The sequence below is a fragment of the Gopherus evgoodei genome, chromosome 7, assembly GCF_007399415.2.
Source record: "Gopherus evgoodei ecotype Sinaloan lineage chromosome 7, rGopEvg1_v1.p, whole genome shotgun sequence".
Classification (NCBI taxonomy): domain Eukaryota; kingdom Metazoa; phylum Chordata; order Testudines; family Testudinidae; genus Gopherus; species Gopherus evgoodei.
This window is the reverse complement of record NC_044328.1, coordinates 958,041-976,648: the sequence shown is the minus strand read 5'-3', so window position 1 is coordinate 976,648 and position 18,608 is coordinate 958,041. Positions and strand designations below refer to the sequence as shown.

Sequence of the window (18,608 nt, the reverse complement as noted above, 5' to 3'; positions counted from 1 at the left end):
TGCTTTCCCCATCACTCCCCGCCTGGGGTCCTGGCCCCAGCACCTCTGGTCTCACTAGGACTCTTTCAGCAGGCTTGGAGCCTGCCCCTCCTGGGAACCAGCCAGCCAGCAGGCATCTGCAGCGACCTAGGACAGACTTTTCTAAGCCAGACGTGTTTATTAGTTAGCTGGAATTCAGTATTTAGGGACAGTCAGTGGAAAGGCCCCGGCCTAACTGGCCAGTTTCTCTTTGCTCAGTTAGGCAGCCCCACGTTGCGCTGGATGGGCGGGCAGGCAGGTGGCCTGCTTGCAGCTAACCTTCCTGGCCTTATTCTGCCCAGAGCACGGGAGAGCTGGATTCCTGCCCCCTTCCCAGTGCCTGGGGCTTGGTCCTTTGTCTTACATCCGGGCTGCTGTTTTTATGTGCACTGCCCATCCCCCGACACACGGGCTCAGGAAGGGGACGGGCTGTGGTCACACAGGTAATTGTCCAGCTGCATCCAACAGGTCCCCTGGGCTGGCTGTCTCCATGGTAACTTCAGTCACATGCTCACGTCCATTCATACCAACCTGGCATGATCCACACCTGGACAGTTCATCATTTAACCCCCCATCTCTGGAAAGAAATTAACCCCTTTGGTACCAGTACGAAAGTGAATGGGGAAACTGAGTCATACATGCTTTTCACAACCCCTCCCCCCCCGAAATGTCCCATGTTCTCCTGCAGGGCTTTCCAGTCTCTCACACACTGCTCCTCTCAGTCTCTCAAACACCCTGCTGCTGCTCCAACCACGTCACCCCCCCAACCCGCCCTTCTGGGTCCCTGCGCTGCCTCCTCGCCTCTTTTTGTCCTTGCCCTCACCTGTCAGGTAACTGCACCCCTTCCTCCATCGCCAGCCAGCCCTGCTCCCCGCATCTCCTTCCCCTCGCCTGAGCAACCTCCTGACTCAGCACACCAAGCTACACCACTCTCCTCCAGGCCCCTCAGAGCATCTCACTCCGCCCACTTTTCAGCGTAACCCTGGCCCCTCCCCAGCACAGCACAAATCATGTGCCACAATGGGAGACGTTCCACTCAGCTGGGCCCAAAGGAAACAAAAAGGCTGATTCTCACACAGTCAAAGCCCCCAAGGACAGAGCTTCCTGCCGTCCCAGATCAAACAGCGAGAGAGCAGCTTTTCCTCAGGCCTGGACTCTCTCTGAGCTGAGAGGAGGTGCCATGCTGGCAGCGTTTGAAGCCTCTGAGCAGCCGTTCTTCCCCTCCAGATGCCCAGAGAGGAAAGGTCCCTGTGTATCGAGGGAGATGCTCGCAGCCCGGGAATGCTGAGTCAGGCACTGAGCCCGAATGCAAGAGACACTACCATCTCCACTAGCAGGGTGCAGAGTAGATCTGTGGCACCAGAGCACCCCAGCCCAGGCACCAGCCAGCCGCGAACATGCCGTTACTGGCATTTCAAGACTGTGATGGCACCAAGGTGATAGGAATGGAGGCTGCATATAGATGCCAAGTAGGCAGCAGTTTACCAAAAAAACCCCAGGGGCTTAGATCCCAAATCTCAGGGTGCCAGGGCCTTGTGGCAGGTGCTGGAGCACAAGAGCCCCCAGAAATGGAGCTTCTGTATCAGACCTGAGCCGAAGGCAGAGCAGGAACCAAGAAAAGGAAAGCCGGGGCGCCGGGGTCCAGAGAAGAGTCAGTGCAGAAGCTGCTTTGTTGGCTGCATCATTGGAGTGGATGGGAACTCTCTAAGGGAAGCGTTTATAGTTGGCGGGGGTACCCCTTCCAGGGGCCAGCTCACTCTCTACCCCACCACTGTTGCCCTCAAGGATAGAGTTGGAGAAGTCCTGCCCAGGCCTGGGCTACGGAGCTCCTGGGAGTATCAGTACAAACCCCTAAGAGATGTGAGGTGTGATGGACATTTCAGACCGCCAGGAGCTCCCCTCCCATGACAGGAACACCCTCCTGTGCCCAGCACAGAGGCTTCTCTCCAGATTTCCCAGATCCTCCAGGCAGGACGCTGAGCACTGTGGTCACTAGATGTTTGCAAATCCCAAAGAACCAGGAGCATTTGTGTTCCTGGGCCAGTGTGGGTGGATGGAACATATGGCTGGACTGGGATCCCAGGAAAATGTCAAGGACGGCAGCGCTGAGCCGCTTCTTTCGCAGCCTGTGAGAGTCAGCATCCCTGACGGAAGGCCCAGAGGTGCTGGCATTCTGCCTATAATTATCTAAGCCCACCACCTTCCTGAGCAGAGAGGAAGCAATAAAACAGGAGAGCGCCTGAGCCCAGCTGTGCTAATCGGCCGGCAGGATGCACTCACTCCCAGTGAAGCTGCAGCCCATTAGCGCCCAGCTCTGCGTGCTCTCAGCTGCGCTAGAATTCCCAGAGGACTCCAGCAGCTCCTCCAGGCTTCCCAAGACTCAAGCCCCTGCGAGCCCCGTCCCTGCCGGTGTTTCCAGGGCCCTGCGCCTACTCCCAGTGGCTGCTCACGCTGCAAAGAGGAGCAATGCTGGGGCAGTTGTAATGGCATGCGACACTGCCCAAGCTCTCCGGTGACACCCCAGTTCTTCAGGTTTGGATCTCGTTTCCCACCTCTGAAAATGCCTCCCTTGACTGTCTCACTCCATGTGGCCATTTGTTCCCTCTGACGGCCTCCTGGAGCCTTCCTGAGCGAAGCGGGAACGAGCCCCTCCCTGCACCCAGAGCCAGCAGAGCCGTACATACTCCCTGCCTGCACCCAGCCCAGCATCTGGTGATCCATACCATCCCTGCTGTGCTCCTTGTGCCCATTCACTGGCTCTCACCACCAACCCCTCCAGTGGCAGGAGCACGCTAGGGTTATTTCTTGACATGGTCAGCGACTGTCCCTCCCACTTTGCTGCACAGCTCCTCAAGTCCCTTTCCTGTGGCCCCGCGAGTCTCTCCAGACAAGAACGGCGATAGTCAGGCAGAGCAGTGACGAGTGGTATAAAAACCCACACGGAACAGAGACAACACGTTCTCCAGTCCCTTTAGCAAGTGCGTAGCCCCTTCTTCGGAGTCTCCCATTTGAAGGTATCCTGTTTTTATTGTGGGGCTCGCAACTGAGCATGCAGCGCTAGAGCCCTGTCCGCACTACAGCTGAAGCCGGCTAGCTCCCTGCTCAACACACATTTCCTGCACAGCCATTGCTAGCACGCCATAGCCCTGTCTGCCCGCTCAGCATGGACAGGAATAGTTCCTGAGACTCGTGCTAGCCACTCGGACACAGCAGGCAGAGGATAGCCGGGGTTATAGCACAGTCAGTCACCACATGACTGCCAAGGAGAAAACAAATCGCTGTTCGCAATGACCAAGGACACCTGTGCTAGAATCATGCTAGCAGTAACGGCTGGAACTGCATTAATCACAACCATGCTACAAATCACACCCGAGCCTGGCCCCGTGGAACTGCGACCCCACAAACACGCACTTGGACCAAAGAGAGAGCTCAGGTTTTTATCTGGCCTGATCTGTTTTCGGAAGCCCCCTGGCCTCCTCTTCCCAGGTGCTGGCAGGCGTGTCAAGACCAAGGCCCTGCTCTCTGCTCGGTGTGGTTAGGAGCTCTGGAGATGGGCAGCCCTGTTCCTGGCTCCCCTTGCCCCCCTTCCATGTGCACAGGGCTGTTCGTCCCTCACTGAAACTCGGGGGGTTTTTTTGGTTGGCTTCTCACAATACCAAAAGAAGGGGGAAGGCCTGAAAATGAATCAGGATCCTGAGACTGACAGTCCCCAGGCCCAATGGAGAGAGGCCAAGACTTCAGGTCAGCATAATTGACAGGGCAGGCAGGCCAATGGGGGAGCCAGGAACCTGGGGGCCCATCCTCAGTGTGAGCCGGGGCTGCCTGAGCCACAATAGGGCAGAGTTAAGGGGAGAGCAGCAGCCCAGAAGGCAGAGCCGGGCCGGAGGCAGAGCAGCAGCACGGAGCCACAGGAATGGGAGCTGGGGTAGCACAGACCAGCCACAGTGACGAGGAGCCAGGGCTGGAGCCTGGAGCTGCGGGGCCGGAGCTGGGGAGCAGATGCTGGCCATGCTGCACAGAATCCTGCAGCTGAGCACAGTGAGCAGCTGGGGAGAGAGAGAGGGGGGCCTGGGCAGAGGGCCCAGCGCAGGAAGACGTTGCCAGAGAAGAGGCTTCTCAGGCTGGACTCAGAGGATGGTTGTGACTCCAATGGGGGGCTAATGCTGGGGAGAAGGGTCCTGTCACATAGAGCCTGAGGCCGTATGCCCCCCCCAGAGCAGAGTCCGACCTGCGGTGTCACCGCAGCATGGCCAGGGCCTGGACGGGGGGCCTGGGACGTGTGAGGAGCAGACTGGGAACTTTCCTTACGGCCCAGAGACGCTGATTGTGCTGTCCCCATCCCCACAGGGTGGGGTCTTGTTTTCCTTTAGCGTTTTCCATTTTTCCGTATTTTTCTGACAGTTGCTGTTTGATAAATCGTATGTGGTTTGAACTTAATGAAGGGATCAGTGGGTCAGGGACGTGGCCAGTGCAGAGAGAGCACCCCAGAGTGGGGACACCCTAGGCCCTGTCTTACGTGACCACAAGAAGACTGGGGTTCAGCCTCTCAGGGATCCTGGGCCCAGCCGTGTCGGGGTTACAAGGACTCTGCCAGACAGGAGAGTGGAAGGAGGCCCTCGTGGGCAGGCAGGCCCCTGGGTAAAGGGCATGGGAGCGAGGAGTCAGATCCTTTCGCTAGCCCACTTCACCGGGGTCATGTCTAAGCCAGGAACACCCCCACAATAGCAGGACTATCCCCCGCTCCCACTTAGTGGCCTGTTGAACACAGTATTTCAGTATTTCAATGCTGCCTCGGGAGGCAAGTCGGGAGAGCCGGGCGATTTAAATATGTTTGGCTTTGCCACCCACTCCTTTGCCTGCTGCAGTCCCTACTCACTACGCCAACAATTGCAGGGGCCCCAAGAATCCTCCCCCCTGCATTGCCCAGGTACCCTTGAGCCCAGTCCATTTCACAGTCTGCTCCTTGAAGTTACTTCCTTTCCACAGGCCACACTCAGCATGTCACACCTGTCACTCCCTTGAGTCCCCTGCCGGGGCTATTCAGCTGCCACCCCCGATCAGCCCTGGCTGGTTCCCATTGGTTAGCCACACTCTGCGAGGACGCTGGGAGTTCAGTGGCTCGGCTCCTTGGTCAGCTTTCCCAGTCAGACCTGCACAGGGGCTTCCTGACCTCCCTGTCGAAAGTCAAGTGATTGACAACTGAAAACATGCCAGACCCAGGAGCAGCCAAGACCAAGTCCCCGTCTCCCCCAGCCAGTTCCACTGCTGAACATTAATCCTGAGCCCAACCGTGTGTACAATTAGGATCAGTCGTGCAGGTCCCCGACAAGAAGCCTGTGCCAACTCCAGTGCGCTGAGCCGCAGCCACTAGAACTGGGTCGCCCTCTCACCCCGTGCAGTCCCTTGGCACTCACGCACTTTCTGGATTTTCCTGATCTGGTCAGAGAGCGTGTCTAACAGGCGTGTTTTCAGGAAGTCCGTCACTTTGGCCACTCGGCCATCAATGTAGTAACTGGAATGAGAATAAGAAGGTAAGAATCAGACAGGAACTACAGCAAGGAGCTGGGAGTAACTCTGTCCCTCACCTTGTCTTCTGGGCATCTGCTGGGCCACACCTAGATGACTCCATTGCTCAGGCTGCTCATGGACTGGGACAGTCCCTGCCTCATTCCCCCTCCCCAAGCACTGACCCCTAGCCATGTCTGTAGCTGGGCTTGTCCATGTGCTCCTGATCATATCTGTACATAACAGTTTGTTCAAGGCATGGAGTGAACCGCACCTGCAGCAGAAGTCACTGGGAGGAACTGGGAGCTTGCTCACTACTTTTCCGAACACTGTGGCTAGATAACAGGGCAACAGGCATGTAGATACTTTGCAGGGAAGTCAGAAGACAAGGAGTTGGCAGCCGTACTGCACAGGGATGTTGTAAGGTTTTACTGATTACTGCCTGTGAAGTGCTCTGAGATATCCCACTGAACAGTAAGCAACACCCTGCCGCAGAGGGGTGGAAATTCAAAATCTGAACATGTCAGACTGCTGTGTAAGTCTGCGTGAATCCTGGCTTCTCTTTGTAAGATCAGTGCTCTGTCCTCCGACTCCCCGAGAACAGCAGTTATACCCAACCGCCAGCTGCCAATGCTCACAGACTATTTCCATACAAGCATCCTTCTCTACCTTCCACCTCCAAGGTCTCGTGTACAATACACATCCCAAATCCAGAGGGTGCACCTGCTGCCAGTCCACTGTCCATGATGCCCAGAGACAAACTGGCAAGTTTTGTTTTCTGTGGCCCGAGGCACCAGGTTCTGGTGAGTGCTTAAAGCAGTGGGGAGAGGAGAGCACACTGAAGTACTGTGTGCCAAATCGTCCCCATGAAGAGAGCCCACATGAGGTCTATGCACTATGGACATCCCAGCCAAGCCCCAGCAGACTTGTGATGCATAATCCTTTAGCACAGGGGTCAATTTCACATCATGCAAGATGCCCAATACCACACAGAGTGACAAGAAAAAATTGGGACTAACTGGGGCCCGGTGATCAGCCTACCAGCAGACTTGTAATTGTAAATGCCCTCTAGCCAAAAGTCCCTCTCCTCCTTCAGGTCCCTTCTAGAGACACATTTCTCTACGCTGCCCACAAATCAAACCGTAACCTATGCCACTCACACACCTGCTCCACTCCAGCAGCTTGTAATAAGGAAAGTATGAAAGAGGGACCTTGCAGTGTGACTTGTCTTAGCTGTGTCTTTAGACAGCAAGCTGCTAGGGGCAGAGGCTGTCCTCGGTGGAGTTTCGTACGGCACTCAGGATATCATCATCACTTAAATAATAATGTTCTTAAATCCCTGACCATTCCATGAACAGACCATGAATGGCCGGCACCGATGGGACTATACTTTCTACAAGTGAGTTACAAAAACAGCGGTCCTGGGGGATGGCAGATATTCAGTAAGGGACAGACGCTCTCAAGAACTGAATTGAAAAGCTCATTTAGACGGGCTTGGATGAAAGCACTGTCAAAAGGGGTTGAAAACTAACTGAAAGATCAAACAAAGGGTTATGTTAACGGACATGGATGGCAGTTTGGGAGAAGTGTCTAATGGAGTGCTGCAGGGATCAATGTCACTTGACACCTTCGCTACTGATCTAGACAGAGAGGGAATGGCACACGAATGTATTCACAACTGATGATGGGTGGGGAGGTTCTATGAACATCAGTGACAAAAAGAACAATGTTAGCTGACGGGCAGGACATAGAGTGAAAACCAGCTTGGAAAATACAGCTCAGCCAGCTGGGGAAGGGAATGTGAAAGGCAGGTATTCAGTGGGAGGGAGCTGTCTGGGAAGCAGGGATCATAGAAAGGCCTAGAAGTGAAGGAAAGCATGTTGCTCATGAATCCATAACATGATCCAGCAGCAAGAGAGAGCAATGTGATTTTTGGCTGCAAAAGCCCAGAGGACATCCTGGAGTGAGGAGGGAATGGGCATCCTGACATGGGGAGGACAGGTGACTCTGCCGTTGCCCTGGAGTACTGCAGTTAGTTCTGGGCACCACATCATCAAAAAGACACTGACTGGCTGGAGTCCCATGAAAAGCAACAGAAAGTATCAGCGGACTGGAGGAATTGCTTCCTGAGCAAAGCTGAAAAATGCTGAATGTGCCTAGCTTGGCTAAGTGGTACATCAGGAGACTTGGCGCAAATCTATGAAGGGTTAAACACCATTGAGGAAGAAGATTTATTTACCAGAATAACAGGGAAGGTTATTAGGAGTAATTAGATGAAAGTAAAAAAAAGAAACATTGAGCTTCAATATCAGGAAAGCCTCTGTGAGAGCCTGTGGAACTGTCTTCATCTCATGGAACATTTAACCAGGGGAGGGTAACAACAGAAGACTCCATACCATTCACTAGGGACATCTTGCAAATATAATGTCATGGAAAGTTCTTAGCTACTCCAGCAATGGACGCTACAGGAACCTGAAACTGGACATATAGATTTAAAACTAAATTAGGCCAAGCCCTCTGAGAAAGAACTGTCAGGAACTCTCCTGCTTTGGCACCATGATGGACTGAATAATGGGTCTTTTCCATCACTATTTTACATGGTTCAAACTTAGGCAAGTTCATTTGAAGTCTTAAAAGTCAATAAAAGCTCTTTAAAAATCAGTGTGTGACTTTAGCAATTGAAACGACTTTACAGCAGGAGAAGTGTCTGCCAGGCTTGGATTACTTCTGGTTCTACCTACACCCAAGATGCAATGAAAACAAGTGTGCTGGACAAAAGAGTCACATCAATCCTGCCTCAGAAAAACCAAGAGCAGTCACACAAAGATAGAGTATTCACAAGTCATTACACATCTCGCCCCCAGAACAATGATTTCCTTAGGAACACTGCAGCTAGATCAAAGGGAGGATTCACCACAAAGTGACAATGGGTATTGTGTATGGAGGGGCAGCACTATAACTGCCTTTCAAACACTGGAAGAAGAGGTCTTGGTCATATTAGCAAATGGAATTTCTAGGAAAAGGCTGTATAGCGATTTTAGTACCATGTAATGCTTTGTTTGTTTGTGTGGTTCACAACCTCTAGACAGCATCTGCAGCTCAGAAATGATATGGTCAGAGACACCACACACTTTTCTAGTGACATACACAGCTTTTAGAATTAGCTTGCACCATAATCTGACAGGGGAGGAATGGTGTGAGGAAAACATCCTCCCTTCCTCCTCCTCATTCTCCTCGCCTGAGAATGTGGAACTACCGGTGATAAGTGGTACTCTGGTACTGCGCACACCGGGGAGACACCGGTGCCCAGGAGTGGGGACTCCCATGTTGAGGACACCAACAGATCCTTCTAGTGGAGGAAATGGTGTGGTGCCGGTGGCTTCGGTGCCGAGGAGGTTGGTACTGGCACTTCAGTGCTGTAGCAGTTGGTGCTGGTGGCACTGCTGTTGTGTAGGCATCGGAGCTGCTTCAGTTGCCAGGGTCTCAGCACTGTCTCCTTCAGTGGAGCTGACAGTGCCATGGTGGAGGAGGTAGGCTTGGTCTTGCCTCTCAACTCTGCACTGAAGCACTGGGGATCAGCAGAGGCCACTGTACGGGTGGCGTTGGAGGACCCCGGTGCCTCGTATGTGCTGAGCTGCGGTGCGGTGGGCACTGAGGAGAGCGACTTGGCTGGAGAACGCTTTCTCTTGGTCTGCTCTCTGCCACGGGAAACAGAAGCTTGCTTCCTCTATGATTTTTTTGAGGAATGAGCCTTAGCCGAGTTCGATGGAGAGGTCTCCAGTTAGTTATTCCCGGTGGGTCCAAAGCTGGCCATAGCTACTTTTCCATCAGGATGAGTTTAAGCCTCAGGTCTCTGTCCCTGCAAGCCCAGGCTTTGAGGCTGTTGCCGTGAGCACACTTCTAAGGGATGTGCAACTCACCCACACAACAAACACACTGCAAGTGTCCATCCGACACTGGAACCACTTCTTTGCATGTCGTGCAGTGTTTGAAGCCAAGTGAACCAGGCCTTTTTTCCAGTTCATGGCCATTATCTTACCTATTCTACAGGATTGGTTTGTTTGTTTTTTTAGAAAGAAGAAAGAAAGTATGAGGTTCTGTACCTCGGGGGAACATCCTACACCCCCATGTTCATCCTTGTAAAATGACTGTGTGGTGTCCAGTGCAAAGTTTGTCACGTCAGGTGTCTTCAGAAGGCTCGTGATGCCCTGAGCATTGTTATAGTGAGGTTATAGGTTGTAATTTCATGTGTATAGTTATGAGACTGAAAATGTATCTTCATGGCTTAAAATAAGCCCAGGCAAAATCTCTCCAAGAGCAGAGGGCAGTTCACACCTCATCAGGCAGGAATGGGACAAACCCAGCCCAGCCTCACAGGAACAAAGGACACTGGCCCAGGCAGCAACAAAGGATCTGTTGGACTCTGGAGTGAGTCACCCCCCTTCCCTTGGTCAGTTGGGGACTACGATGAGGTGATGCTCACTTGACCCTGAAAGGGGGTGGAGGGGGGAAGCCAAGAGGGAAGAAAGAACGTGATAAAAGGGAGAGTGTTAAGATCAGCTTAGAGTGTGTTTTGCTTTTATTTCATTTGACCAAATCTGACTTGTGCTTTGACTTATAATCACTAAATCTGTCATTTGTAGTTAATAAATCTGTTGGTTTGTTCTACCTGGAGCAGTGCATTTGGTTTGAAGTGTGTCAGAGACTCCCCTTGGGATAACAAGCCTGGTGCATATCAATTTCTTTGTTAAATTGATGAACTCATATAAGCTTGCAGCGTCCAGCGGGCACAACTGGACACTGCAAGATGGAGGTTCCTAGGGTTGTGTCTGGGACCAGAGATATTGACTAGTGTCATTTGGTTGCACAATCCAAGGAGCAGTTTACACGCTAGAGGCTGTTTGTGACCAGCCCAGGAGTGGGGGTTCTCCCAGCAGAGCAGGGTCAGGCTGGCTCCCAGAGTCAAGGGTTGGAGTGACCTAGGAGATCACCAGTCCAGATAACATGAGAGGGGAACATCACAGTAAGTAACTAGCTAATTTAATAATAATTGGAGATATACTAATCTCCTAGAATTGGAAGGGACCTTGAAAGGTCATTGAGTCCAGCCCCCTGCTTTCACTAGCAGGACCAATTTTTGCCCCAGATCCCTAAGTGGCCCCCTCAAGGATTGAACTCACAACCCTGGGTTTAGCAGGCCAATGCTCAAACCACTGAGCTATCCCTCCCCCCATTAGCTATTATTCAGCTAATAACTAAAACTTATGCTATCTAAATTACCGTAACACTATTTGAACAGTAGTAGTATCTGTCTTTGCAGGATAGCTGTGACTCCATCTCAGGCCAGGGACAGCTGAGAAGGAACTGAGGAGGTTGGGTCGCACATGTGCTAGATGAGGCACCAATGGCACGGCGACCTGCACAGGCACTGCTGCTGAAACTCTCCGAGTGAAGATGCAGGGATGCACCAGCACCTGAAGTGCAGCACCCACAGGGGCATCACTAGAAGAACAAGCCTGGGCTACTTCCTTCTCTCCCCTCGTGAGGTACATCCTCAGTCTCCCCAGGGTACACCGCCAGCAGCTCCTTGGTGTCCTGGTCAGCCAGCAAGTCTGGCAGGTCTGGTGAGTCCTCAGCGCTGCCGCGGTCCACTCTGAGCCTGCTCCAGCAGCAGGTGGGAAGTGTCTGGCTCCTCCAGTAGCTCCAACCCAACTGAGCTGCAAGGCCAACCGTCTCTACTTCCTATCCCAATCCGTCTCTACTTCCTGTCCCACTCCTCAGCTTCCAGCGGAGCAGGCGCGGGTGTCCTGGCTTCGTGCACCAAGGGGTGGGAGCAGATCCCTCCCTGTTAATCTTGGCGGGAGGCCACGCCCCCTCACGATAAGCCTTTACTTTAATACGACCATACTAATGGACAGAGATCACTTAGGACCCTGAATTTCTTTTCAAAGCCATAGGGCTGGAGTGGTTAACCGGCCACACCATGGAGTAGCATTCTCTTTCTGTGACAGAGTAATTCTGTTCCGGGGGGTCACTTTCTGGCTTCGGAAAACAATGGAATGTTTCTTGCAAATCTCGCCCATGGCATTAGTAGTGCAGCTAGGCCAATGTCTGCGGTGTCTGTGCAGCTCAGTCTGTCAGAATCTGGACTGCACAGAAATGGGTTTTCACACAAGATTTTCTTTACCTCACCAAACCCTCTTGACATGCCATTGACCGACCATATGACTTTGGCTTGGTCCTTTTACATACGCTGATGTTTTGCAAGATCACTGAACCCCCAAACAAACCGTCGGTAATGGCTTACCAGACCTATGAAAGACTGGAACTGCCATTTGGTGTGCTGCACAGGCCAATTCACAATAACTTCAACCTTGAAGGGATCAGGGGAGATTTGATCACCTACCCAATGTCCCAGATAAAGCACCGTGGCTGCTCCATGTTTCTATTTAGACATTTATAGTCAGACCAGCCTCTGAGCTTTGAGCACACAATTCCCAAGTGTTTCTTGTGCTCGGTTCCAGTGTGCTAAACACTGCTATATAGTTGCCGTAGGCCCTTACGAAGTCCTGTCATCCATTTAACACGTGGTTCACCAGCCTCTGAAAAGTGGCTCCTGTAATAATTAACCCTAATGGTAACACTTGGAATTCACACAGTGCCAGAGCAGCAATAAAAGCAGATCTTTTCTGTGACGCGGTTGCAAAGGAATTTGCCAGTACCCTTTCACAAGGTCACATGTGGTAAGATACCGAGCTTTGCTCACAGTATCTAGCAGACCATCAATTCCAGGTGTAGGCTAAGCATCGGAGACAGTGACGCCCAAGGCTGGCTGGTCCGGAACAGGTGCTAGCAACATCCTCCCGGGGGAATTCAGAACTTGACAGATAATGTTGCTGCGCACATCTCACCAGGATGCTACAAACCAGCATGTTTCAGTTTTCACATGACACCTCAGGAGCGGGGTGTTGTACAAAGCTTGTTACACTGGTGCATAGGGTGTGACCTCACAGTGCTCAGGGTCCCAGCCTCATTTCACAGATGGGGAACGCAGCACAGAGAAGGGGGATGCGTTATTCAAGGTCACCCAGCAAAGTCTAGGGCAGAGCTGAGAACAGACCACAGGTCACCTGCCTCCCAGTCCTGTTCCTCCTCCACTAGACCCACAGTCCAGCTCTGCAGCTAACTCCCTCACTGTCCCACCCCCTCCAGGGCTGCGTGTTTCCCAGCAAGGGAGGTTCAGTGGGTTTTCTTGTGTGCGGTTGCCCTTAACACAGGTTAGTCCTAACACGGGCTGGTTCGTACACCATCCCCGTAGCTGTTGGAGTGAAACGCCGGAGCAGACAAGGCAGTACAGACGCTAACACGGGCTCAGCTGGCTGAGTCAAAGCCTGGCAGAGCTAGGGGTCCCTCCACCTTAACTAGAGCAGCGTGGCCTGTGCCAAGTCTGCAGGGCCTTGTCACACTGGCAGCATTAGCCAACGTGCCTCCAAAGCCTGCTCTAGACAAGCCGAAGAGGGCAAAGCGGGAGGCTGCAAGCGCAAACTTCCCCTGAGCCTGCACCATGCATGGCTCCTGCAGCTAACACAGTCTGCAGGGACTCCCCAGCAGCAGGGCCCCCAGCAGCAGGGCCTACCCCCTCACCTCAACCCCCTGGGGGGAGCACACCCCCACCAGCAGCACCCATCACCCCAACCCCGAGCCCCTGGGGAGCACATCCCCGCCAGCAGCGCCCCCAGCAGCAGGGCCTACCCCCTGGGGGGAGCACACCCCTGCCAGCAGCGTCCCCAGCAGCAGGGCCTACCCCCTGGGGGGAGCACACCCCCGCCAGCAGCGCCCCCAGCAGCAGAGCCTACCCCCTGGGGGGAGCACACCCATCCTGACACCCCCGCGAGCAGCATCCCCAGCAGCAGGGCCTACCCCCTGGGGGGATCACACCGCCGCCAGCAGCGTCCCCAGCAGCAGGGCCTACCCCCTGGGGGGAGCACACCCCCGCCAGCAGCGTCCCCAGCAGCAGGGCCTACCCCCTGGGGGGATCACACCGCCGCCAGCAGCGCCCCCAGCAGCAGGGCCTACCCCCTGGGGGGAGCACACCCCCACCAGCAGCGCCCCCAGCAGCAGAGCCTACCCCCTGGGGGGAGCACACCCCCACCAGCAGCGCCCCCAGCAGCAGAGCCAACCCCCTGGGGGGAGCACACCCCCGCCACCAGCATCCCCAGCAGCAGGGCCTACCTCCTGACACCCCCACCAGCAGCGCCCCCAGCAGCAGGGCCTACCCCCTGGGGGGAGCACACCCCCGCCAGCAGCGTCCCCAGCAGCAGGGCCTACCCCCTGGGGGGAGCACACCCCCGCCAGCAGCGTCCCCAGCAGCAGGGCCTACCCCCTGGGGGGAGCACACCCCCGCCAGCAGCGTCCCCAGCAGCAGGGCCTACCCCCTGAGGGGAGCACACCCCCACCAGCAGCGCCCCCCACCCCAACCCTGAGCCCCTGGAGGGAGCACACCCCCACCAGAAGTGCCCCCAGCAGCAGAGCCTACCCCCTGGGGGGAGCACACCCCCATCAGCAGTGCCCCCCACCCCCACCCCAACCCCCTGGGGGAGCACATCCCCACCAGCAGCACCCCGCCCAGCCCCGAACCTCTGGGGGAGCATACCCCCACCAGCAGCACCGCCCACCCCAACCCCGAGCCCCTGGGGGGAGCACACACTCACCAGCTGCGCCACCCCCACCCCAACCCTGAGCCCCTGGGGGGAGCACACGCCCGCCAGCAGTGCCCCCCCACAACACTGAGCAGCACTCTGCCACAACCCCAAGCCCCCTGGGGGAGGAGCAGCATGTTCCCCCCCAGTGCCCCTCCCCCTCCCACAACCCTGAGCCCCCCGACCCCAATTCCCTGGGGGGAGCAGCACATACCCCCCTCCACCACAACCCTTACCACTGGGGTGCAGGGGAAGCAGTGCGTCTCCCTATGCTACAACCCTGAGTGCCTGGGGGGAGCAACACCGCCCGCCTGCCACGACCCCGTGCCATCCTCCCTGGCACAGCCCTGAGCTCCTTTGAGGGGAGCAGCATCCCATCACCGCAACATCGGTAAGTCACAGCCTCACTGATCTGAAATTCTTTTTTTCCCACCCACAGAATTTTTTTCCCAAAATGTAGAAATATCTGTTTTCAAACAACTTTTCACAGGGATATTTTTGAGTTTTTGGCCAAATTATTTTGACAAAAAACCCAACAACCCAGACGTTTTCTACAGAAAGAAGACACTTCAGGAAAAAACTGTTTTGATGTTTTGATGATTTTCTGTCAAAAACCAGGCTAAAAGAAGATTCCCAACTAGCACTAGAGCCAGGCACTTGGCATGGCCGCACTGTGCCCCATCCCTCGAAAACTACAGCCCTAACCCCAAGCATTCAAACCCATCAGCCGGGCCCCCAAATCATGAGATATTAACAATAATACATTTGGGGCTTGTTTTATTCCCCTCCTGGGTTTTGAGCCCTTAACTGGAAAACATGACCCAGGTGCTGTCTTTTTCTGCACCCACAAAGGCTAGAACTTGTTTTTTAAATGACAGCCAAGATTCTCATGTAATCACATAACTCCAGCAGCTGGAGCTGTGTATCATGGAGCATATCACATAACTACAATGAGGCTCGTGACACAGGGCTGGGCTGGTGACACTGGCACACGACAGGTTATGGAAGGGAACCAGTAATAACAATCACTACCTAGTTCTTACCTAGCGTGTTTCATCCCTAGAGCTCAGAGCTTTACAAAGGAGATCAGTATCATTAGCCCGACTTTACAGGTGGGGAAACTGAGGCACAGAAGGGGCAGTGACTTGCCCAAGGTCACTCAGCTGGTTAGAATAGAACCCAGGGCAGCCTGTGCTCTACCCACTGCTGCAGAGCTAGGGGTCAGGGCAGCCCTGCTGCACATGCGGAGGGGCCTGCCTCACCGTTTAGCATGCACTGCACAGGACAGGGGCAGCATGTCAGACGCAGTCACTCCCCACACCCTGTGAACGCAATGCCGGGCACCAGGATTCCCTGGCTACTCATGGGACCTGGCTGCACCTCTGCCACCCCCTCCCCCTCTGGGTTTCCCACTGCCTTCGGAATCCTTCCCCAAAAGAGTCACAATCAGCTGCCTGGTCCATTAGCCTCTTACCCCATTTAACGAGGACAGCCCCCAGCCCCTGAGCAGCTGGTTTTGTTTACTCCCCCCTTAATTTAGAGAGAGACCTTTGCCCCCATTATCTGACCCCTTCTTTTATTCCAGTTAATTAAATTAAAGCCAACTTCCAGCGCTCAGGAATTTCCGGATCGAGTGTGTTGCCTGCCACTCCAGGGAGAGTCTGCTTAGAATTTACCGCCCGTGTGCCTGGGGGGCTGAGTGCACGGTCCCCGACGGCCAGCCGGGAGGGGCAGCAGGCGGCAACTTTGCTGGGAGAGCTGCTACTGCTGCCCTGGCACCTGTGCGTGTGGCCAAAGAGCTTTGTCCCAGAGAGACGGGGGCAGCCCCAACCCTGCCAGGCACACAGAGGGGGCAGGGCACAGACACAATAATTTTGTGTTTCAATCAGCTTTCCTCCATTTCTCTCACCAGACCCAGCCCATGGCCTGAGCTGGCATCTCCTCCCCGAGAGGCCTTCTGTGCTCACTGTGACCCCCTCTCCTCCAGGTGGGGAAACTGAGGCACAGAAGGGGAAGTGACTTGCCCAAGCTCACCCAGCTGGTCAGAATAGACCCCAGGGCAGCCTGTGCTCTATCCACTGCTGCAGAGCCAGGCAAGCTCCCATGTCCACACACTGTGCACACACTTCCCGCAGGCCCCATGTGCACCGCACCCCCAAACATACAGGCCCTACCCCTGTACATCCCTAGAACAAACCAACCTCCACTTCCTTCCTTCCCCACACAACGAGTGACACAACCAACACATCTCCACTCAGCCATAATGCACACACAGGCGTCCCAACCGACCCCCACCCACACCCGACCAAACCCTCTCAAACCAACCCCCTGCCCAAACTGAGCCCCCTACAACGCATGCCCCTGCTCAACCCACCCTCCTCCCAGACTCACCCCCCTGACATCCCCAACCAGTACACCCAGGCCCAATCTGGACCCCATCTCTGCCACCCCCACCCAAACCAAACCCTACCCCAACATCCCCCCACCCAAACCAAACCCTGCCCGACACGCCCCCCCAAACTGAACCCCACCGACACACATGCCCCCACCCAAACTGAACCCTGCCACTGACATCCCCCCACCCAAACCAAACCCCACCCCAACACCCAAACCAAACCCCACCGATACACCCCCCCAAACCAAACCCTGCCCTGACACATGCCCCCCCAAAACAAACTCCAGTGACACATGCCCCCATCCAAAGTGAACCCTGCCCTGAAACACGCCCCCCCACCCAGACCAAACCCCACCCCAACATCCCCTCACCCAAACCAAACCGTGCCCCTGACAACCCCCAAACTGAACCCTGCCACCGACACCCGCCCCCCCCACCCAAACGGAACTCCACCCCAATGCCCCCACACCCAAAAAGAACCCCGCCTGACATGCCCCCCACCCAAACCAAACCCTGCCCCTAACATCCCTCCACCCAAACCGAACCCTGCCCCCAACACCCTCCCACCCAAATAAAACCCCACCCCAACAATCCCCCTCTCAAACCAAACCTCACCAACACACGCCTCCCCACCCACACCAAACCCCACCAACACCCCCCCAAACTGAATCCTGCCCCAACACATGCCCCCCAAACTGAACCCCACCCCAACACACGCCTCCTACCCAAACCAAACCCCACCGACGCCCCCAAGCGAACCCTGCCCCGACACATGCCCCCCCAAAGCAAACCCCACCAACACACGTGCCCCCAAACCTAACCCCACCAACATACGCCCCCTCACCCAAACTGAACCCCACTGACATATGCCCCCCTAAACTGAATCCCACCCCAATAGATGCCCCCACACCCAAACCAAACCCCGACACGCCCCCCACCCAAAGCAAATCCCATCAACACACGCCTACTCCACCCAAACCAAACCCCACCGACACATGCCCCCCACCCAGACTGAACCCTGCTCCTGACACATGCCCCCCACCCAAACTGAACCCAGCCCCCGACACACGCCCCCCCAAACTGAACCCTGCCCATCACTCCCCCTACCCAAACCGAACCCTGCCCCCGACACATGCCCCCCACCCAAACTGGACCCAGCCCCCGACACATGCCCCCTCCAAAGTGAGCCCCGCCAACACACTCCCCGACTCAAACCAACCCCTGCCCCCTAAAACACACGTCCACCAAAGTAATGCTGCCCCTGACACATGCCCTCACCCCAACTGAACCACCCTAACAAAGGCCCCCACCCTGACACAAACCCCTGCTCAAACCAAGCCCCTGATACGCCCCCTACCCAAAGCCCCACCAACATGCCCATGGCACCTGCCCCAACACCCTCTGCCCTAACTAAACCTGCACCCAGCCAAGCGCCCACGTGCACTCTGAAGCCGGAAGCATCCCGCTGTGTGCGAATGCCGGGATCCTTTTGTCTGAAGGGAACATTTTCACACTATGCCTGAGTCGCACATGCCCCCCAGCAGCTGCACACACCGCTAGGAACTACGCGCACAGCTGCCCCCCACGACTCCAAAGCAACAGGGCGCCTGGGCAAGTGGGCAAGACCAGGGCCTGCCCCGTTCTTTAATCGTTTTCAGTCTGGGCAAGTGGGCAAGACCAGGGCCTGCCCCGTTCTTTAATCGTTTTCAGTCTGGGCAAGGACACCAAGTGGGCATCGAAGTCCGGAGGTGGGCAGCCTGAATGACTGGAAATCCCGTCTAGACTTCTCTGCTCCCCAGCTGCAATCCCTGAGGGCTCTAGCCAACGACAAACATTGACCTGTAACCAAGCACAACCAACAAAATTCCATCTCAAAAGGAAAAAGAGCAAGTCCTACCCGCCACACCCAACTATAACAGAACCTCTGAATGCACGCCCCAGCCACCGACACACTGAGACAAGAATACTTCAGGACGGGGGGAGCGGGACAC

General features: G+C 55.2%; 1 protein-coding gene across 6 annotated transcripts in view; it reads right to left on the bottom strand.

The window, feature by feature from the left end:
* Positions 1 to 18,608, bottom strand: part of HPSE2 (heparanase 2 (inactive)) — a 277,720-nt gene that overhangs the window by 45,481 nt on the left and 213,631 nt on the right. For all 6 annotated transcript variants that reach the window (XM_030570710.1, XM_030570711.1, XM_030570717.1 and 3 more), the window contains one exon: positions 5,437 to 5,530. In XM_030570710.1, coding sequence (XP_030426570.1) covers positions 5,437 to 5,530 — 94 coding nt within the window. The remainder of the gene's footprint in view (positions 1 to 5,436; positions 5,531 to 18,608) is intronic.